Source organism: Neomonachus schauinslandi, chromosome 11, assembly GCF_002201575.2.
Source record: "Neomonachus schauinslandi chromosome 11, ASM220157v2, whole genome shotgun sequence".
NCBI lineage: Eukaryota > Metazoa > Chordata > Mammalia > Carnivora > Phocidae > Neomonachus > Neomonachus schauinslandi.
In genome coordinates this window covers 72,538,974-72,562,827 of record NC_058413.1, presented here as the reverse complement: position 1 = coordinate 72,562,827, position 23,854 = coordinate 72,538,974, and the positions used below count along the sequence as shown (strand labels likewise).

At 37.4% G+C, this 23,854-nt stretch overlaps 1 protein-coding gene across 1 annotated transcript in view; it reads right to left on the bottom strand.

The window, feature by feature from the left end:
* The window catches only part of CEP295 (centrosomal protein 295), a 54,277-nt gene extending 31,033 nt beyond the window's left edge, over nucleotides 1-23,244 (bottom strand). Inside the window, 7 exon segments of the mRNA XM_044919747.1 lie at nucleotides 1,691-1,831; nucleotides 7,965-8,060; nucleotides 10,306-10,399; nucleotides 11,084-11,208; nucleotides 17,839-18,039; nucleotides 19,119-19,252; nucleotides 23,134-23,244. Of these exon segments, the coding sequence (XP_044775682.1) occupies nucleotides 1,691-1,831; nucleotides 7,965-8,060; nucleotides 10,306-10,399; nucleotides 11,084-11,208; nucleotides 17,839-18,039; nucleotides 19,119-19,226 (765 nt within the window). The 5' untranslated portion in view covers nucleotides 19,227-19,252; nucleotides 23,134-23,244.
* Nucleotides 23,245-23,854: the final 610 nt, after the last annotated feature.

Here is a 23,854-nt window from a genome sequence, read left to right as displayed (position 1 = left end):
TAATATGAAAGTTTAAGTACAGTGTTTTAGTGAGGTTATCTAACTACATTTTGGTGGTGAAGGATAGTGAGGAAGGATAAGGGAAGACCTCTCATCCCCTTAGTTGAGGATTTAGCCAGATAGAAGTGGGTGAAGGAGAAGGAGCACAAGTAAGAAATAGTAGCTGGAGCACAGAGGTATGGAGATGAAGGTACGGGGCATTCGGGGAGAATACACTGCTCTAGGGTATGGGTAGAAAGGGTATGCACAAGGAGAAAAGATAGTATTGGAGAAGCAGGTAGAGGCCAAATACTAGTTACAACAGACTCTAGCAGGAAACAAGATCCCAAGGCACAATGGGGTCTGCAGCAAAAAGGCTCCCCCGGGGAAAAGGAAATCCTCTACCAGTGGTGAGATTGCACGTTTTGATGACCATTCTCACGTAAGAGACACTAAGTCAAAAGGCAGAGAGCCCGTGTAATAGTGTTTGCCAAATGATAATATAAACACTACTTATTCTTATATGAAGTTTTATAAATTCATTTCTTTTATATTAAGATTCAAACGATTTCACTAAACTTCAACGTTATCTGAATATATGATTTCTGGCTCACTGAAAGTATGGCATATTATTCTATTTGAATTATTTTATAATAACAACTACCATCACCACTGACATTTGCTGTGAGCCTGTAAGTTCCAGGCACAATTCTAAGGGCTTTACTAAACTCATTTAATCCTCACAAAACAGACAATAAAACAGAATTCAGAGATGCTAGGTAACTTGCTGAGGTCAACCAGCTAAGCAGTGAAGAAGGGAGAAAATTCCAGGCAGACTGTGGAGTCCACCTTCTTAACCACTAAACACTCTGATTTATGGAAGAATGCGTTCAGTTTATAATTGCTTTTCACACTTTTTTTCTATCAGTTTAAATCTTAAATGATAATTACTGGTAATAATTCAGACAATCAGTTATTTTAATCATAATTTACTCCCAGTTTATAAAATCTAAAAATTTAAGGAAGGTCATTTATAAATCAGTTAAAATTATACCAACGAACTTTAAGACCTTTAATTCCCACAGAAATTAAAAACTCACTCTTCACACTGAGTGTTTGAAACATCCAGATGCATTAGTCAAATACAGAAGAAATGGTCTGACTTCAAAAATGAATCATTTTTATGCTATGTTTCAGGATAAACACTCACTGAATAAGCGTGACAGAAGCTAAAATTATAAAGCCAATTTTCATAATACGTATCGTATGGCTCTATGACACAATTTTTCAAAGCTCCCTGATAGCCAGGATCATGACTCTACCTTTGAATCAATACTCTACAAAGCCAACAAGTGCTTTGCTCAGTAAATATTTAATAAACAGAATCCTAAAATTTGCAGAGTACAAATGCAATTCATTAAATAAGAAAAGTGATTAATTTCTTTTCAGGCCATTTCTGGCTGATGAAAATATTAAACTTTTAATAAATTCATCATTACAAAAACTTTTAGACAGCAATATACCCTGAGAATTGCTGCACCCAACCTGAATTTCAAACAGGAGGTAAAAGTCGGGAAACTTGAAATGACGTGAATCAAGACTGTTATTTTCCCATTCTTCATACCTCTGTACTTTGAAACCATTTATACTAATCAGTTAGTCCTAGTCTTTCAGTCCGTCTACCAGCAGCGGTCCCAGCCAGAATTCTTACTTGAGCCAAATGGATTTTTTTCATTGCTTGGAAACCCCGTACATGAGCCTTTTCACACTGTTCCATTCTCTCCTGTGCTGCTTGTTTTTGTCGTTCTTCCAATCTTTTAGCTTCTTCTTCAGCAGCCAAATGAGGATCTGGCTAGCAATTAATAACATTTTAGACAATTTTAGAAATTGTGAAATAAAGTGATAACTAAAAAACAACCTTAAAATCATGTTTTCCTACTTATATAAAATTAAATAAGAAGAGTTGTATTTTTAAATGCCCACAGTTACCAAGCACATGTATATATGAAAAATATCAAATTGTTAGTGAAAGTTTAGCAAGTTGGTTCATTTTAAACCAGATCACACTATTCTTACCCACACATTTCCCCATCGTTGTTTTGTTAAGAAATTCCAGTAAAGGGAGCCTGGGTGGCTCAGTCGTTTAAGCGACTGCCTTCGGCTCAGGTCATGATCCTGGAGTCCCGGGATCGAGTCCCATATCGGGCTCCTTGCTCAGCAGGGGGTCTGCTTCTTCCTCTGACCCTCCCCCCTCTCATGTGCTCTCTCTCTCTCTCATTCTCTCTCTCAAATAAATAAAATCTTAAAAAAAAAAAAAAAAATTCCAGAAAAACAACAGTGTTGTAAGCACTCACAAAGCCAGTAGTTAAGAAGCCACAGACAGCAAAGGTCATTTAGGGAAGCACTGAGATTTGTCTTTGGTTTTCAGTCAACATCTGCTGCTTGACTTCAACCTCAGGAAGGCCAAATCACTGAACTACTTTAATATAATTTCTGACTTCCTAAAACTTGTACATAATCAATGATTATGTGATTGTTCAGTCAGCTATCATCTCACCAAGCTAACAATAGCAAGTAAGTGGGGGAAGGGCACATTACCTGGATTTACTATTACGCCTGAATGTTCACTTTTAAATATGGGTAAGCATTCCAAATGTAACTTTAAGTAAACATCTCCTTATGTTATTTCATATGTCAAAATTCTTAGGTGAAATAATGATGATTATGAAAGCTACCATAGTTGACCCTTAACAGATTTAAACTGTGCAAGTCCACTTAAACATGGGTTTATTCCAGTAAACATACCGGAAAATATTTTGGAGATTTGCAAATATCTGAAAAAACTAGCAGATGAATCATGTAGCCTGGAAATACTGAAAAATTAAGAAAAGTTAGATATGCCATGAATGCATAAAATATATGTAAGGTACCAGTCTATTTTATCATTTACTGCCATAAATACATAAAAATCTCTTATATAAAGTTAAAATTTATCAAAACTTGCACAAGCACTTACAGACCAAACATGGAAGACATTCACAGTCGAGAGAAATATAAACATAAAGATTCAGTATTTAAGTCATAATTGCATAAAATTAACTGTAGTACAGATCTGTAATTTTTAGCCACATCCTGTTGCTATCGCAGTGAGCTCAAGTGTTATATCTGCTTAAAGCACTGTGTGACACTAATCATTTCTGTGTGAGCAATTCAACTCTCCAGTAAATTGTATATGGTGGCAAAAAGTGATTGTCGGGGCGCCTGGGTGGCTCAGTCGTTAAGCGTCTACCTTTGGTTCAGGTCATGATCCCAGGGTCCTGGAATCGAGCCCCGCATCAGGCTCCCTGCTCCGCGGGAAGCCTGCTTCTCCCTCTCCCACCACTCCCGCTTGTGTTCCCTCTTTGGCTGTCTTTCTCTCTGTCAAATAAATAAAACCTTTAAAAAAAAAAAAAGTGATTGTCTCATGGTTCTTGTGTATTTTTCATTGTGTTTATGAGAGTAATACTGTAAACTCTGAATAACATCATGGGGCCCATACAAAGTACCACTAGTGATACTGGAAGTGCTCTCAAGAAGCAGAGACAAGTCATGACATTACAAGAAAAAGTTGCACTGCTTGATATACACTGTGGGTTGTGGTCTGCAGCTGCAGTTGCCTGCCATGAATCCAGTGTGAGGAAATTGTAAAAAAAGAAAAGGGAATTTATAAAGCTATCGCTGCAGCTACAACAGCAGGCATGAAAACTTTGCACTTTTTGCAAAATAACTTTTATCTCATATTGAAAATGCAGCTTTTCTGTAGGTGCAGAATTGCTACAAGAAAAGACATAACCTATAAACTCTAATATGATTCAAGAAAAAGGAAGTTTTTTTTTTTTTTTTAAGGATTTTATTTACTTATTAATGAGAGACAGAGAGAGGAAGAGGGAGAAGCAGGCTTCCCGCGCAGGAAGAAGCCCGATGCGGGGCTCGATCCCAGGACCCTGGGATCATGACCTGAGCTGAAGGCAGACACCTAACCATCTGACACACCCAGGCACCCAAGAAAAAGGAAGTCTTAAAGCAAAAGGAAGGTGAAAGATCTAAAGCTGGAGAATTTAAAGCAAGCAAAGGACGCTTTGATAATTTTAGAAAGAGATTTGGCTTAAAAATATCAAGATAACAGAAGCAGCAGCAGTTTCCGGGGTGTAATTAAGAAAATCAATGAAGAGAAAGGATATCTGCCTGAACAGGTTTTTAATGCAGAGGGAAATACCCTATTGGGAAGGGGGACAACATACCGAAAAGGGCACTTATTAGCATGGAAAAGAGGTGAGCACCAGGGATTTAAGGCAAGGAGGGATAGATTAACTCTACTGTTTTGTGCAAATGTACACAAGTTTATGATCAGGACTGATCTTATCTATAAAGCTGTAACCCTTGAGCCTTCAGAAGGGAAAAGATAAACCCCAGCTGCCAGTCCTTTGGTTGTCCAAGAAGGCCTGGACAAGTAGAACCCTTTCTCTTGATTGGTTCTATAGATGATTTGTTGCTGATGTCAGATAGTACCTTATGACCCCTGATCTGGAGGCTAAATTAGAGACATTGGGTTTGGGAGCAAGCAGACCACGTCAACACTTTCAATATTATATCCATTTTGAGCCAATAAATATTTATACAAATCTACATAAAACCAGGCAGAACAACGAAAGCTAGATTAAATCAATACTGTAGTCTCCAAAACATTTATTTAGGGAATTAAAATGCATAAAATTAAATGAAATAACTTTTAGGAACAATATTTCATTGCACTTAGGCCATGATATTTTATTTATTTATTTATTTATTTGAGAGAGAGAATGAGAGAGAGAGAGAGAGCATGAGAAGGGGGTCAGAGGGAGAAGCAGACTCCCTGCTGAGCGGGGAGCCCGATGCGGGACTTGATCCCGGGACTCCAGGATCATGACCTGAGCCGAAGGCAGTGGCTTAACCAACTGAGCCAGCCAGGCGCCCTAGGCCATGATATTTTTAAGAAAAAAATTGTTTGGAAATTCGTCATATCATTTAAGGGTGAATTAATAGCAGAATGTCAATTTTGCTAAACCAAAATTTTAAGGGAAGGAAAAACTTTAAAATATACAACACTCACAACAAACATACTCAGTCCAAACACAATGAGGTATATAAAGGATATGAAGAAAATAAGGGTTAGAGTCACTGCCCTAACCTTAAAACAAGATTTTACAAGAATTTTTAGGAAAACAATCCCTTATAGATTTGTGTTAATGACACTAAAAATTTATACAAAAATCTGGTCGAAATAATTGTTAGATTACATTTTTAGTAGTTAAATTCAGAAGGTATAGGAATATTGCAAAAACTGTGAATCCCAAGCAAAAATTTTTAGAAAACGTTTCTAAAATCTTTTCCATGAATTATACTCTGCAGTGCATGGAACAGTAAGCTATTATTAAATATGCTATTTCTGCATCTTGTACATCAGACATTTGGACAGAAATCTTTTTAAGTATGACAGCAGAGTTTCTGCCTTACTTGTCTATTTTGCTGGGTCTCACAACAAACAGTACAGTGGACTGGATTAGAAAAATACTCCTAGGGGCACCTGGGTAGCTCAGTCGGTTAAGCATCTGCCTTCAGCTCAGGCCATGATCCCAGGGTCCTGGGATCAAGCCCTGCATCGGGCTCCTTGCTCAGCGGGAAGCCTGCTTCTCCTCCCTCTCTCTGCCTGCTGTTCCCTGTGCCTGTGTGCCCACGTGTGCTCTCTGTGTCAAATAAATAAATAAGATCTTTTAAAAAAAAAAGGAAAAATACTTCTAGGACCAAAAAAAAAAATCCATTTTAAACAAATGCTATGCAACTATCGTTGACAAAGGAACAAACACAATGAAGGCCATGAATAACTTAGAAATTGCAAGCATGTTCTATTAGTTGTGTGCATAGAAAGTAAGCGTGGCTGAACATTCAGAGAAGAACTGGCTCTAAGTGGGGATATAGTAGACTGACCAATTATTCTTCAGCCAAACACAAATTTTATGGCATGTAAGAGATTTTAGAACTACTTTATCAGGATTCAAGCAAAATATGATAGCACTCGTACATGTTAAAAAGGCTGACTGAACAAATGAAAATAATTTATTTGCAGAAAGCTGCTAAAAAAAATCACCATGGGGGCCGCGTGGGTGGCTCAGTTGTTAAGCATCTGCCTTCGGCTCAGGTCATGATCCCAGGGTCCTGGGATCGAGCCCCGCATCGGGCTCCTGCTCAGCAGGAAGCCTGCTTCTCCCTCTCCCACTCCCCCTGCTTGTATTCCCTCTCTCGCTGTGTCTCTCTCTGTCAAATAAATAAATAAAATCTTAAAAAAATAAAAAAAATAAATAAATAAATAAAATCTTTAAAAAATTAAAAAAAAGAAATCACCAACCACGTATGCCGAGAGGGCAAGTATTTTTTGCATGATTCCTGCTGTAAAGATCCTATCATTCTACTCCAGAAAAGATGCTAAATTATTGTGCATGTGATATAAGCTTAGATGCAGACGAAAAGTCTGAAGTAATTTTATTATCTGGAAAACCAAACACATTGCTCCACAAGGTTTAAAAGAGACAGATTTTTCTCAAGTGATGGTATAAAGTAGCAAATAAAGAAAATATCAGAATGCTTCAGTTTGTGGGACTGTTTTAATAAAACTGCATTATACTACTGATCCAATCTTCAAGCCAGAAACTGAAGAGGAGAGAGGTCTTTTAGTTACGATCAAAGAGAAAAGTTTAATAACTTACTGTAAGACTATCAGTGGTACCCTATACTATAGCTAGGTAAACACACATTTTTCTTCATCAATATTACTTGAGAGAGAACTATTTAGTACTGCAAAATGTAATGTAGTAACCACAAAAACAAGTTAGCTACAGACTGAAGTTATTGTTTTTTGTTATAGTAATATTCAAGTTATAATAATAATTTATGATTTTAAACAAATCAAGATTTATTCTTATTTCTTGGAAGTTAATTCTACAATGAGAATACTCATCTTAGGTCTTGATGAATAGCGATTTTAACAACTGCCATTAAGCAGGTAACCAAAATGTGTATTTGCTGTGATCTAAACTCCACAGGAAAGCTATATTGAGAAAGTCAGTTTTCCCAGGAGCCAAATATATCCAACATGAAAAGAAATTAAAATCCAGTTACAAAGAAATAGCAATTTCAATAACAAGGATTATCATTTATCACTCTTGAGACTGGCAATAATTTCTAAACCATAATCATCCATACAAGGGAATGGAGAAAGGTATGATAAGATGGTCATTCTCATAAGTTGCCGATACTTTTTACAAAGCAATTTAATGATCCATATCCAATTTAATGATTGTATCAAATGTTACATAGTTTGGAACCAGTAATTTCTCTTCTAGGAGTCTACTCTAAACATACCTCAGAGTTGTAGACAAAAATGTACAAGATTATGTTTGCATTATTTACAGAAACAAAAAGAAATGAACAAAAGAATAGTTAAATCTATGATGAACTATTAAGTGTCTATAAAAAATTATGTTTTGAGGGCGCCTGGGTGGCTCAGTCGTTAAGCGTCAGCCTTCGGCTCAGGTCATGATCCCAGGATCCCGGGATCGAGTCCCACATCAGGCTCCCTGCTCGGCGGGAAGCCTGCTTCTCCCTCCCCCACTCCCCCTGCTTATGTTCCCTCTCTCACTGTGTCTCTCTCTGTCAAATAAATAAATAAAAAAATCTTAAAAAAAAAAAAAATTGTTTTGAAAAGTGTGCATATGTTTATATATAAAGGCTATAATGAATTCATTAATGTATTAATCACATTACTTTTAGGTGATGGAATTGTAGTTGTTTTTCCTATAGTTTATGATTATGTGTATAGTTCCAAATTTTTCATAGAGAATATGTACAGATATAACTCACTTCAATGAATAGAGAAACAAAGTGCAGATTATGAACAACAGTAAGTCAATCACCTGCTTTGTGTCCATCTCTCTATTCACAAAAGTGCAAAGATGATGATAGGTGGATCTACCGGTTTTCACATTAGAAGTTCTCTTTAGTTCAATGTTCTGAAAAAGGAACACAGACAATGGAGTATTAGGTTAACAGTATTTTCAATTAAAGCTGGACGCCCCCCCCCCCAAAAACTGGACCCAATAAAAAAAAGTAATTTTGTTTTTAATCAGTTATCCTTATTCATTTTTCTCTACATGGGCTGTATTTCCATTACCTGGAATGTAGGTTTAAAAGCTAGAGTATACTTAGGCAAGAATACTAACTCGGGGATGCTGTATAGTTTACTACACCACAGCAGGAGGCACAGAGTGGCAAGCTGCTCTCCTATTATGGATTCTAAGTTTGATCACTTGGTTATGCTAGTGCATGCCAAGTGATGAGAAAGTTGTCTTTTCTTTTTTCAAACAGAAGTAGGACAATGAATAAACGTAGAAGGATGATAGATACCTGTCTGGTGCCAGAATATGACCTCCCAGATTACTAGGTAATTGAAAAGAGAAAAATAGACCTTTATGATAGAGATCTCTTGTAGTCACCACCATAACCAAATGAGACAAATACAGAATATGAGAAACTAGTCTCTTCAAAAAGTCTGAAATAAAAAAGTTGACCCAGGTTGCGTGAGATAATTCCGAGAGAGAGTAAGACAAATCAAGCAGAAGCAACGGGTGAAGCCCGACTGGATCCCGGTTTAAAAAAGAAGTTGTAAAATAAAACAATTTAGGGACAACTGGAGAATCTTGATTACGGACTGTGTATTAAGTGGTATTAAGAAATCAATGTTAATTTCCTTAATGTGATACTGTGGCTGCATAAGAGAAGGTCCTTAATTCTTATAAGGAGCGTAATGAAGTATTCAGGATGAAATGTCATCTCCACAACTTACATTCAAATGTATACATTTGTACATACAACTGTTTGAAATCTATACACATGTATAGATATAAACAACTATTCACTATTTTCCTCTTAACTTCTCTGTATTTTGAAAAAAAAATTTTTTTTTTAAAGATTTTATTTATTTATTTGAGAGAGAGAGAATGAGAGACAGAGAGCACGAGAGGGAGGAAGGTCAGAGGGAGAAGCAGACTCCCTGCCGAGCAGGGAGCCCGATGCGGGACTCGATCCTGGGACTCCAGGATCATGACCTGAGCCGAAGGCAGTCGCTTAACCAACTGAGCCACCCAGGCGCCCCTGTATTTTGAAAATTTTTGTAATAAAAAGTTGGGGAAAAAAGTATAGCTACACATTTGCACATCATTCATATTTACACTTACACATGTTTTATTTGCTTTATGTAAATATATGACCTTGGCTTGGTAGGAACATTACGAATTACAATAAAGGTAATCAAAATGCTTCATGGATAAAATACTGCTTGTCTTTTAACACCATACTGAGGGAGTGACTGAAATCTGACTCTCCCATTTGAATCTTGGATCAAATGGCGTGCAGATGGCTCCATATAAAAACAGGAAGGCTGACAAAATGAAAGGCTTAAGATGGCAATATCTGGTACTTAAGCTGATCTTACATACATAAAATATACTTCTATATACAATGAAATCAGATATCCCTATATTTATGGGGGGTTTTTTTACTTCTATTTTTTAGATAAAAATAACTATGTAATCGTGAGAATCATCCAAAGAGCCATTTCAATAACTACAGCAAGCTATTTTAAAACAAAAGAACCAATACCTTTTTAAAATTAATTTCCACTTTACTTAATGTCTTTTCAAAAACAAGCTCCAGATCACAAAAGCACACATATTACTCCCATAGAGAAATAGACTTCACTCATCCACTTTATGTAATCTTGTGTAAATTTATCCAAACCTAACTTCTTTACCTGTAAAGTAGTAACTATTTACAATACCCAAATCTTGAATGTGAAAAAGTTGATAGGGCAAATAATCTGTTTTTTCCCACTATAATTAAAGGACATAAAAAAAAAAAGACCAAACCACTTACAGTTTTTTAAAAATCAAAAACATGGTTTTTGAAACAACTAAAATAAATTAAGACAATTGGTAAAAACTGAATACAGACTGAATATTAGATATCAGGAATATGAGTACTGCGCTTTTAAAAAAAGTAATTATATATCAGAGTTACATACTAAAGAATGGGTAAAATGATATCTAGGATTATTTTTAAATACTCCAGACATACTCATGTGTTACCTGTAAGCTTAAAAATTAAGTTTAAACAAATGAAATTTTGACCTGCATTGAATTCTAGTAGTAAAGGTGAAGTATGATAACCTAGTTCTTCTCAACACTCAAAGTAACTCACCTCAAAAAGAGTTGGAGGTGGTGGTGGCAGACTTGTAATTTTGGCCGATCTCTCTTTTTCCATAAGCAGTGCTTCCTTTCGAGCTGTTATATGCCTTGAAAAACAAGAGATGTCCTAAATTAATCTCTCAGGTAATGTTAGAACACAACCCTCATGGTCTAAAATATAAAAGCCACAGGATCTCAAGAAATCCTCCAATCTGATCCCACAGGCTCAATATGCTGTTTAATAAACAATCTATACACACTGGACACGTAAGAAAATGCGTACCAAGAGGTATATCTTTGACATAAAGCCCTATGGTGAAACTGACCCAACAAACATCTAATATTTCTTCATTTACAATAGTGTAGATTAAAAACCAGAAATGTTGATAAAGATGGGGGTCACTGTATAAAATAAGCACTGTTGACTAGTAACAGGCTCCATCATCTTTACAACATGCAAAAATGATTTGCCACGAGTCTAAACCTCTTTTCATGTTAATTGCACTGATTTTTATTTTTTTTACATCAGAGGCAGATTCTGGGGGACATGTATTTTGAACTAGCCATACATTTCTCCAGAAACTAAGTAATTGTCAAACTCATATGAGAAGAGAAAGTTCACGTGTTACTTTGTGCACCGAGGTAAACTGCACCTCCACTGCATTAACACACCAGTGGATATACCATATGACTTATATTTAATATCTGCTTAAACAGTACCCAATGTACTCTCTACTTCTAGCCATATCACGTTTCAGTGGAAAATGTGGTAAATTTGATTATTACTTTACCAGGTTTTTTGTTTCACTAGTTCTTCTTTTTTATTTTTCTGTAATTTCAGAGCTTCTTTATGCCTCATTTCTGCTTTTCTTCTTCTTTCTGCTGCCCGCTGTGCCAGAGCATTTAAATCAGGTTCCTAAAAATATATATTACTTAAAATGTTATGTTAAACAAGATTAAAATGCCAACCATATAAGTAATACGGATGGTTCTCCAGTCAGGGCAAAATCATGAAGGTATTCAAATGACTGAAGTTTGGGAAACCGTGCACTAAAGCAAAAAGTTAATGGTGGCATAAATAAAACTATAAATATCAGATGTCACAACCTAAGGCTATTACTAAAAACACAGATTAGATTAAACCCAGGGAGCAAGAACATATTTCACTGTCACATGCTTTAAAGATATTTATTTTCCTAATTGTTTGATATCAAAGACCTGCCTTCTCTGGAACCAGGTTATTTATTTTGTGTGACTATCTCTGGGACCAGAATCTAGTGTTTCCCAACCATAACTCACAATAAACAAAACATGGTCAGAGAACAGTGTTAAAGCTCTACTTTGCCTTTTTGAAAGTCATCAAAGAATTTTTACTATTTGTGAATGAAATATAAGTGTATACACAACATTCAACTATACATGTCTTAGAGGTATGAAGAATCATAATAAAATGGGAAATCTGAATTCACCCCAATGAATCTGTCCAAAATGCTTGAAATAATCAACAACTGATTCAGAAGGTTATTTTATTTACCCAGACAGTTAAGGACTACAAGAGAATAATTCCAATGTAAACACCATATGAAGACAGATTTTACTTGATGTGACTCTTACTAGGAAATGCATCTAGCAGCATTACTGAAATACATTAATATACAAAAAAGTTGAGGCAGGTCTGCCAGGGCAGCCCCAACACGGAGCACCCCGGGAACCTCAGCCTGCTCCAGTTTAGTCATCTTGCCAGTACAGCCCCAGCAGAGAGCACCTGAGACCCCTGGTCCATGCCCAAGCCCACTCTAGTTGTCCCATCAGGCTGGTCCCTCAGTGCAGCACACCTGGCCCACAACTGTAGCAGCTCCAGCTGGCTAGCCAAAGCTACCAGGCACACTCAGTCTACACTGGGGACATTCCTACATAAGGCCACTCCCTCAAGACCAGGAGAAGGAGCTGTTTCACCTAATTCCCAGAAACAGACACAAAAAGTCAGACAAAATGAGGAGACAGAGGAATATGTTCCAAATGAAAGGAATAAGGCAAAACTACAAAAAAAGAACTGAACAAAATGGAGATAGGCAATATACCTGGTAAAGAGTTAAAAGTAATGGTGAGAAAGATGCTCACCAGACTTAAGAGTGGATGAATTCAGTGAGAACTTAGAGAGAAAATATAAAAAAGAACCAATCAGAATTGAAGAATACAGTAACTGAAATGAAAAATACACTAGAGGGAATCAACAGTAAGTTAAACGATGCAGAAGAATGAATCAGTGAGCTGGAAAACAGGGTAGTGGGAAGCACCCAAGCTAAACAGCAAAAATAAAAAATAATAATTTAAAAAATGAGAATAGGTTAAGGGACCTGAGACACCATCAAGCGTAACAGCATTCACATTATACGGATCCCAGAGGAGACTAAAGGGGCAGAAAACGTATTTGAAGAAACAACAGCTGAAAACTTTCCTAACCTAGGGAAATAAACAGACTTCCAGGTCCAGGAAGCACAGAGAACACCTAATAACATGAAACCAAGGAGGCACACACCAGGACAAATAATTAAAATGTCAACAATTAAATCATCACCATGAAACCAGCCTTACAATGTTAAAGGGACTTAAGTGGAAAAGAAAAGCTGTAACTAGAAGTGAGAAAACTATGAAAGGAAAAAATTCCAAATATATTGTAAAGGTAGCAGATTAATCATTTATAAAGCTAGTATGAAGATTAAAGGATAAAAGTAGTAACATCAATTATATCTACAATAATTAGTTAAGGGACACACAAAATAAAAAATGTAAAATACTACAACACATACACAAAACGTGAAAGGGGGTAATAAAAAGGTAGTGCTTTTAGAATGTGTTCAAACTTACGCAACCATCAACTTAATATTACAGACTGCTATATACATAGGACATTATATATGAACCTGATAACCACAAACCAAAAACCCGTAATAGACACACAAAGAGAAAGAAATCCAAGCATTAACACTAAAGAAAGTCATCAAAGGACAAAGAGAGCAAGAGAAGAGGAAAGGAACACAGAACTACCAAAACAACCAGAAAACAACAAAATGGCAAAAAGTATGTATCTATTAATATAATTTCTTTAAATGTAAATGAACTAAATGTTCCAATAAAAAAAAGGGGGTGAATGAATGGATAAAAACCATGACCCATCTACATGCTGCCTACAAGAGACCAACTCTGGACCTAAAGACACATACAGACTGAAAGTCAAGGGCTGGAAAAAGATACTCTATACAAATGGAAGTTTTAAAAAAAAAAAAAAAAAGCACCAGGGTAACAATACCTATTACCAGACAAAACAGACTTTAAAAACAGACTATACTAAGAGACAAAGAAAGGCACTACATAATAAAAAGGGATCAATTCAACAAGAGACTATAACAATTGTAAATATCTAGGCACCTAACATAGGAACACCTAAATATATAAAGCAAATATTAACAGACATAAAGGGGAGAAAGTGACAGTAATATAGTAATAGCAGGGGACTTTAAAAGCCACTTACATCCACAGATCATTCAGACAGATGGACTTAAAATATATAGAGTTACATTACATCCCAAAAAATTAAAATTGCAGAATACATATTCTTTTCAAGTGCACATGGAACATCCCCCAGGACAGATCACATGTTAGGCCACAAAACAGTCAATAAATTTAAGAAGTCAAATCATATCAAGCGCTTTTCCAACTACAACAGTATGGAACTAGAAATCAATCACAAGAAAAAAAATGAAAAAAACAAAACAAAAACCACAAACCCAAACAAATGGAGAATAAATAACATGCTATTAAACAACAGATGGGTAACAAAGAAATCAAAGAAGAAATAAAATATGTAGATACAAATGAAAATGGAAACACAATGCTTCAAATTCTTTGGGATGTAGCAAAAGCAGTTCTAAGAGGCACGTTTATAGCAATACAGGCCTCTCTCAAGAAACAAGAAAAATCTCAAATAAATAACCAAACTTACACCTAAAGGAACTAAAAAACAAGAAGCAGCAAAGCCCAAAGTTAGTAAAAGTTAGGAAATAAAGATCAGGGTGGAAATAAATAAAAAATAGATTAAAAAAAATAATAAACAAGATCAATGAAACTAAGCTGGTTTTTTGAAAAGAGACATAATTGAGAAACATTTTCTAGACTCATCAAGAAAAAAGAAAGATCAAATAAAATTTGAAAGAGAAGTTATACCACAGAAAAACGAAGGATTAGAAGAGACTACTATGAAAAATGAACTGGACAACCTAGAAAAAAATGGATAAATTCCCAGAAACAATCTTCCAAGACTGAATCAGGAAGAAATAGAAAATATGAATAGACTGATGACTAGTAATAAAACTGAATCAGTATTCATAAAACTCCCAACAAATAAAGGTTCCAGGACCAGATGACTTCCAGTGAATTCTACAAAACATTTAAAAAAGTTAATACTGATCCCTTCTCAAACCATTCCATTAAATAGAAGAGGGAGGAATGCTTCCTCATTCTACAAGGCCAGCATAACCCTGATACCACAATCAGACAAAAACTGCAGAAAAAGAAAATCACATCCATTTATCCTTGATGAACACAGATGCAAAAATCCTCAACAAAATATCAGCAAACCGAATTCAGCAATACATTAAAAGGATCATTCACCATAATCAAGTAGGATTTATTCCAGGAATGCAGGGATGGTTCAAAAACCACAACTCAATTAATGTGATATACCACATTAACAAAACAAAGGGCAAAAACCATATGATCAATTTCAATAGAAGCAGGTAAAGCATCTGACAAAAATCAACATCCATTCATGATAAAAACTCTCAACAAAACAGGCTCAGAGGGAACATATCTCAACATAATAAAGACCATTTATGAAAAACCCACAGCTAACATCGTACTCAATGGTGAAAAGTTGAAAGCTCTTCCTCTAAGATCAGAAACAAGACAAGGATGTCTACTCTATTATTCAACATAGTACTGGAATTCCTAGGCACGGAAATCACACAAGAAATAAAAGGCATCCAAACTGGAAAGGAAGAGATAAAACTGTCACTATTTGCAGATGACATAGTTTCACATATAGGAAAACCTGAAGACTCCATCAAAAAGCTATTACAATAGGGGCGCCTGGGTGGCTCAGATGGTTAAGCGTCTGCCTTCGGCTCAGGTCATGATCCCAGCGTCCTGGGATCGAGCCCCGCATCAGGCTTCCTGCTCAGCGGGGAGCCTGCTTCTCCCTCTCCCTCTGCCTCTCTCCCTGCTCATGCTCTCTCCCTCTCTCTCTCTCTATCTCTGTGTCTCAAATGAATAAATAAAAAAAAAAAATCTTAAAAAAAGCTATTACAATAAATGAACTCAGTAAAGTTGCAGGACACAAAATACGTATAAATCTGTTGCATTTCTATACATTAATAACAAAGTAGCAGTAAAAGAAATTAAGAAAACAATCCCATTTACAATTACATAACAAAGAATAAAATACTTAGGAATAAATATAACTGAGGTGAAAAGACCTGTCCTCTGAAAATTAAAAAACACTGATGAAAGAAATTGAAGATGACACAAATAAATGGAAAGATATTCAATGTTCACAGATTGGAAGAACTGTTAAAATGTCCATACCACCCAAAGCAATCTATGGAGCCAATGCAATCCCTATTAAAATATCAATAGTATTTTCCACAGAACTAGAATAATCCTAAAATCTGCATGGAACCACAAAGACCCCAAATAGCCAAAGCAATCTTAAGAAAGAAGAACAAAACTGGAGGCATCACACTTGCTGATTTCAATCTGTATTACAAAGCTGTAGTAATCAAAACAGTATGGCACTAGCACAAAAACAGACATATAGATCAATGGGAACAGAATGGAGAGCTCAGAAATAAACCCACATTTAAATGGTCAATTAATCTGTGACAAAAGAGGCAAGAATATAAAATGGAGAAAAGACAGCCTCTTCAATAAATAGTGTTGGAAAAATATATATAAGATATATAAATAACTCATATAACTCAAAACAACAAAGATCAAATCTAATTTAAAAATGGGCAGAGGATGGGGCGCCTGGGCGGCTCAGTTGTTAAGCATCTGCCTTCGGCTCAGGTCATGATCCCAGGGTCCTGGGATCGAGCCCCGCATCGGGCTCCTTGCTCAGCGGGAAGCCTGCTTCTCCCTCTCCCACACCCCCTGCTTGTGTTCCCTCTCTCGCTATGTCTCTCTCTGTCAAATAAATAAATAAAATCTTTAAAAAAATAAAATAAAATAAAAATGGGCAGAGGATCAGAATAGTTTTCCAAAGAAGACATATGGCTGGCCAAAAGACACATGAAAAGATGCTCAACATCACTAATTAGAGGAATGCAAATCAAAACCACAATGAGATATCACCTCACACCAGTCAGAATGGCTAGTATCAAAAAGAAATAGTGTTGGTGAGGATATAGAGAAAAGGGAATCCTTACGCAGTGTTGGTGGAAATGTAATTTGGTGCAGCCACTGTGGAAAACAGTAGAGGTTCTTCAAAAAATTAAAAATAAAAATACCAAATGGTCCAGTAATTCTAATGCTGGGTATTTACCCAAAGAAAATGAAAACACTAATTTGAAAAGATATATGCACCCCCATATTTTTAACATTTTATTTATTTATTTGAGGGGGGAAAGGGCCAAGGCATAGGGAAAAGCAGACTCCCCACTGAGCAAGAAGCCTGAAGAAGCAGAAGCGGGAAGAAGCAGGAAGCAGCAAAAGCGGGAAGCGGGGCTTGATCCCAGGATCCTGGGATCATGACCTGAGCCGAAGGCAGCCGCTTAACCAACTGAACCACCCAGGCGCCCCTGCACCCCCATGTTTATTGCAGCATTATTTACAATAGCCAAATTACGGAAGCAGTCCAAGAGTCCATCGACAGATACAGAGATGAAGAAGATATGGTGTATATATACAATGGAGTATCATTCAGTCATAAAAAAAATAAGATCTTGCCATCTGTGACAGTATGGATGGAGTTTACAGGTAATATGCTAAGTAAAATAATTCAGACAGAGAAAGACAAATACCTTATGATTTCACTTGTAAAAAACAAATGAACAAACAAAAAAAACAGAAATCGACTAATAAACACAGAGAACAAACTGGTGGTTGCCAGAGGTGAGTGAGTGGGGGATGAGTGAATAGGTGATTAAGAGGAACAAACTTCTCACTATGAAATACATAAGTCACAGGAATGAAAAGTACAGCACAGGGAATATAGTCAATATTATTCTAATAACTTTGTATGTTGACAGCTGGTAACTACATTTATCAGGATAAGCATTGCATAGTGTATGTAATTGCTGAATCACTATGTTGTATACCTGAAACTAATATAATACTGAATGCGAACTATAATTTAAAAAAAATAATCGTAGAAAACAAAGTAGTTCAGGCTGGCCAAAACCAATTCTATACATGCATGTATACTATAAACAATTTACTTTTTACCAATACCACTACCAGACAGGTAGTGAAATAAGCATTCACTTACATTTTCTTTGGCCTGTTGGTGTCCCTCTCCCATACTTCTTAAACTTGCCAAATACAGCTTTTCCAAGTTCTTTATTTTCTGAGTTTGTGATTCTTTCCATTCTGTCCTTAGTTCCTCTGCCAAACGAGTTAACTGCTGATTTCTCCTCTGTTTTATGTCCTCTCTTATCTGTAAAGCGATACCCCTTTCTTGTTCTCGAACCTAGAGAATGCATATTTAACAGATTATATGAAAAGAGGCTTACTTCAAGTTTTTTGAAAAGCTATTTGGAAATAGGAACTTCAATGAATTCTCCTCAGGTATATCACACTTGATCTTAGCCAAAAGGCCGAGAAGCGATATCTCCTCAGGTATATCAATTCTCCCGAATATCCATATTAGATAAGGCCTCTGTAAAGCGGAAAATCCAGTGACGTAAAAAAGTTAAAACCTTAAGACTACTTCTAAAGTTCTCTAACTTATTAGCTATCATCTTCTCCCCAACCCAAGCACTAACAGGACTACCATTATCATTTACATAACTGGTAAGAGGTTAAAATGGTAAAGATGTTCAATAAAATTTATAGCCCAGGGGTGCCTGGGTGGCTCAGTCGGTTAAGCGGCTGCCTTTGGCTCAGGTCATGATCCTGGAGTCCCAGGATGGAGCCCTGCTTTGGGCTCCCGCCTCAGCAGGGAGTCTGCTTCTCCCTCTCCCTCTGCCCCTCCCCCCACTCGTGTTCTCTCTCTCCCTTGCTCACTCTCTCAAATAAATAGTCTTAAAAAAAAAAAGTAAAAAAGAATAAAATTTATAGCCCAGGTGAGTATAGAGCCAGATGAGAAGTCCATATTTGTGGTACATCATCCCCAATTTCAGATAGAATGGCACCTAAAAACATGCTTCACAAGGGCTTAACTATCTTACTCTGAAAAGACTTCTAGAAAATAATCTACAATTTCTTAAATAAATGTTACAGCAGCTTATAATCTTTCCATTAAGTCTTCTTCAAAGCCATTCTAATCTTCCTACTCTAATCTTCATCAGTAACATATAGTTTGAAAATTGTTTAAAGAACCATTTTCCAGTAATTATAGAGTCAAATAATCCCTATCTCAAACTTCATCTATTTACCATTTCAGCCTATTTTTTCAAATTTTCCTAAACTAGTTAATACACAAGAACCAGGGCTCTTAAACAGCCAGAAAAGGGTTTTAAATGCAACATTCACAACTCTCTACTGTAAAAAACACTAATAATTTGGGGAAGACAAAGAATTTGAAGCCATGTTCCAGATGAATCTTACCTGCAGCAATCTTAGTTTTCGTCGCCTTTCATAATCTTCCTTTAAAATGTAAGCCTCCTCATTAGGACTCAGTCTCAGCTTGCCAGCATTCACTACCTTTCTTTTCATTTCTGGGTACTTTAAATATAAAGTTTCTGAATTTAAAAAAAAAAAAAAGAAAGAAAGATGTCTATTAAAACAGGGCAGCAAAGATTAGAACAATGTTTAAAATACATTTAATACTTGACATTAAAAGGACTATATATACACAAAATAATTTGGGTAAACTGAGTCCAGCTTATATATTTACAAATTGCAATTATTAAATTCAGCACTTAAGTCAACGATTCTCAAATGGGGAGAAGGGGTTAAAAGGAAGGTCAATCAGAATTACTGAAAAAGTTTTTCCCCCATGACAGCAGAGTGTTGCTTACCTAGAGTATCTGGGACCTGACTTATTTCTGACTGGGATTTCCAGAGTTTACCTATCTTAAATGTAAAAAAGCACAAAGACTTAAAAAAATGTTTTAGCATAGAATAAATGTTTTTGCAATTACAATTTTACACTTTAGAACTTTGATAACTTGTTCATAACCAGCAGGACCGTGTAATTGCAAAAGGCTCCCAGTCCCTAGTTTCAACTCCCAGTCTGTTGTATATAACTTGATGACCAGGTGTCACTGTATCATATGGAATCACATCAACCCCTCAACAATTCTTTAATAATTACAATGGTGTGATGGTTTTAAATCAATGACCATTTAAAAAATTTCTCTGAGAATGATTGTTTGCATGAGTCAGGTGTTTAGGTTCTCCGATCAGTTAATGCCCCTGACATTCAGGTGTTCTCACTCTCCTCCCTAGATTATAACATGGATACTTACATCCTTCTGAAGCTTGCTGAAGCTCCACTTCTTCATCAGACTATCCTCTAGTAATTTTTGCTTCACCCACCCACCACCTCATTCCTGACTTGCCCACCCAGAATGCACATTATCTTTACACTCAACTTGGAGACGAATCTAATGCTGTCTTGGTATGACCTTGCTCTAGTTTTTCATCAATTACACTGTACCTTTCCTAGCTAGATTCCTAACAACTGAAGGACAGAGGTTATAGTTTTATTTTAATATTCAAATTAATTTAACAAATGACAACTATCAGGCAGTATTTCACAAACTATGGATGGATACTGTTTTGGGCTAGGAGGACTTAAAGTTATCTAATAGGGACTAATCGGACTCTGATGCCAAAAAGAAATAATTGCTTGCATTTGAAAATCTTTTCTAGTAAATAAAGTAACAGTAAGTAAAGTGCTGTCTTCATTTTATAAATGAAGAATCAAAGGCCTCTTCTGTTACAGGACTTCACCTAAGTGACAGGATCTACTGGCAGATCCAAAGGAAGAATCTGGTTTCCTTATTCCATATGGCTCCTAACTTTCTGATATGCTAAAACATGTGGAATGAGGAAATTTTTGTTTAAACTGGTATTTCTTGCTAGTGGGGATTGATGAACAAGGAAGGACCGAACAAAGAAGAAAAAATGAGCAAGATTAAATTCAGTCTTATTTTTTTCTGAAGGTCTCTGAATTCATATTCAAAATATCAAAACTAATTCCTGATAAATCTCACAGACAAAGTATCATGGGAAAAAAAGACAAAAAAGAGAACATACTGTAAAATTCCATTTATATGAAGTTCAAAAACAAGCAAGACTAATCCATGATGACAGAGATTAAAACAGGGGTCACCTTTCTGTAGGTTAATGACTAGGAGGAGGCACATAGGAGCCTGCAGGGATGCCAGAGATGGTCTGTATTTTGATCTGTGTTATAATTACACAGATGTATACATATGTAAAAATTCCTCAAATGATACACTTAGATTTGTGTCTTAAGGCGTCTTATACCTCAATAAAAAAGGGAAAAAATCCTGTTTTTTCAGATTGTTTTGAGTATCTATCATCTCAATTGCTTGAGGATTACAAGGAAACATACATTTGGTACTTTTACCTCCTGAGATGTGGTAGAATAATTTCTCTACTTTATTTTTTTAACTTATCTGGAAATAATTTCAGACTTAGAATTCCCATATACTCTTTCCCCAGCTTCTCTAAACATCAATCAGAGCACAATGACCGAAACCAAGAAACTGACACTAACACAATACTTCTAACTAATTTATAGACTTTATTCAAATTTTGTCAAGTATTTCACTAACGTCCATTTTCTGAACCAGGACCCAATCCAAGGACAACCCATTGTTTTCGACTGCTGTGTTACTCTGGGTCCTCCAAGAAGCAGAGGACAAGATAGGATTAAACCCACAAAGATTTTATTAGGAGAAATGCCTGTGTGAGGGATAATGGGAGGGAGCTAGTAAAAACTGGGAGTACTTCAGACTTCCATGCAAATCTGACACTGAATGGAAGAAGGGAAAGTTGGGTAGATGACTGCTATGCAGTCTAAAGAAGATTCAGTAAGATCTCTGAGGAGTTAAGGGAAAGCCTTGTTTCTCAGGAATAGGCCTGCCTTAATTCCCATGCCATGCTCAGTCACTGGCCAGAAACAGCCCTTGGGAAGCCCTGGGAAGCATCCATGCAAATGGATTTCAGAACACAGGAGCTGAAGGTCTGTGAATACCATTCTCATGGCTGTCGAAATTGTCATGTCTCCTTGGACTCCTCTAATTTGAGACAGTTCCTCAGTTTGTGCCTTTCTTTTCAACCTCCTGACTTTTAAAAACTACTGGCCAGTTATTTTGTAGAATGTCCCTCAATTTGGATTTGCTTAATATTTTCTTGTGGTTAGACTGAGATTACACATTTTTAGCCAAGAACACGGAAGTGATGATGCACCCTTTTTCAGTGCATTATATTAACTGGTGATATTAATTTTGATTCCTGATTAGGTGGTGTCTACCAGGTCTCTATACTTTTCCTTTATAAGTATTTGGAGAAATAGTTGAGACTATACATAAATATCATGTTCCTGATTACACCTTTGCTCCTTAGTATCTACTGACGGTTGTTTGAAGCATTAACTATAGCATTTACCAAAAAGCATTTTCTATTTCCATTATTCCTTCTACACTTATCAATTGGAATCCCACTGTAAGGAAGTCTCCCCTGCTCCCTCTTATTTATTAAATCATTTATTCATATCAGTATGGATTTTTATATTCTGTGAATACTATCCAATACCAGATGATATTAACTTATTTTTTAAGATTTTGTCCTGAGAATTAAATGGCATTTGGTATATTGTAATCACAAAATACTAGACTTAGAAGATTTGTGTTCAAGACTCATCACAACCATTTACACCAGGAAGACACTGGCCAGGTCGTTTAAGTTACTGTGGTCTCGTTTTCTTAAACTATGTAATGGGAATCATAACATCTATCCCAACAGGTTGTTCTGATAATTACGTGACTTAATGTGAAACTGCCAGATACTTTCTAAGTATTAAGGACTCAAACATTCCCCACTGTTTTAAAAGCTCAGTTTGTGGCAGGACTAACTACCTAAGAAGTTAAAGGTGAGAGCAAAAAAGAGCACGCTCTCTGCTAGAAACAATTCCAGGCAGTGCTCTTAAACGGCTCCCGGGTTTCAGGACAAGTCCTGGGGGGGCCTAGGGGCAGGGTGGGCAGGCCGCAGCGAGAAGCGCTTGCAGCAGCAGCCCCAGAGGCCCTCCCGGCCGCCCGCGGTGGGGAAGCCCAAGGACCCCGCGCGACCCCACCCCGGGACGGCGCGCAAGACCGACCACACGCGCCTAAGGCCGGGGAGCAGCCTCTGGCAGCACGTTGCGGGTCTGCTTCGGGACGCACCTCCCTTCCCCGCACTCCTCACCGCCGCCAGGCCGATGCCAGCCAGGGCCCGGGGTGCGCCAAGGCCTCAGAAGCTCGGGTCGTGCTGCGTTCCCGACGCCGCGCCTTCACGGCATCCCCTTCCCGGTGAGCACACCCCCCAGCTCCTGGGCTTCGGGGGGTTATGCGCGCCCGGGCCGCGGGAAGCCGGCGCGTCCGTCACTCACCTGAAAACCAGGGGCCGGGAATCAGGAACTGCAGCTCAGACAGAGACGGCCCCTGGGCCCGCGGCCCACCAGCTTCCCAACAGCCGTTTGTGCGCCTGCGGGGCAGCCATCTCCAAGCTCCCGTCACTTCCGTCATTCAAACCGCCCGCCAATGGCGGGACCAAGCGGCGGGAATCGGGCTAGTCCCGCCTCCCGCGAGGGCCGCTGGGACGGCCGCGCCGGAAAAGCCCGCGCGCACGCCAAACTCTACGTAGTGGTCCATTATTTCTCATACGTACCGAGGCCTTGCGGTTTACTGTCTCTCACTGGGCTCACTTTACACAGCAGGAGACAGAGGTCCAGAAAGGGGAAGATATTTGCCCAGAGCATTGAGGGTGGCTTTAGTTTTAGGCCCTATTATGAGGATGCCACGGGATATGTATCCTTTTGCGCATTGACCGTACAATTCATTTGGTACTGTCATTCTGTTAGTGTCTCATAGCGTTCATTAAGGGGCTCCAACTTGTACAATGAACCATATCGTGACAGTCTGTGCCTCCAGAGGTCTGATACATCTACAACATGTCACAATTTACTATAAACTATAATCAGGAGATAAGTGCAGGTTCATGTTTATTGAGCAACTATTATGTGCCAAGTACAGTGTGGTAGGTGCAGGGGAGACAAGGGTAAATGGGTTATGGCCCCTATCCTAGATTTTGTAGCCTGGAGGTAAAACATG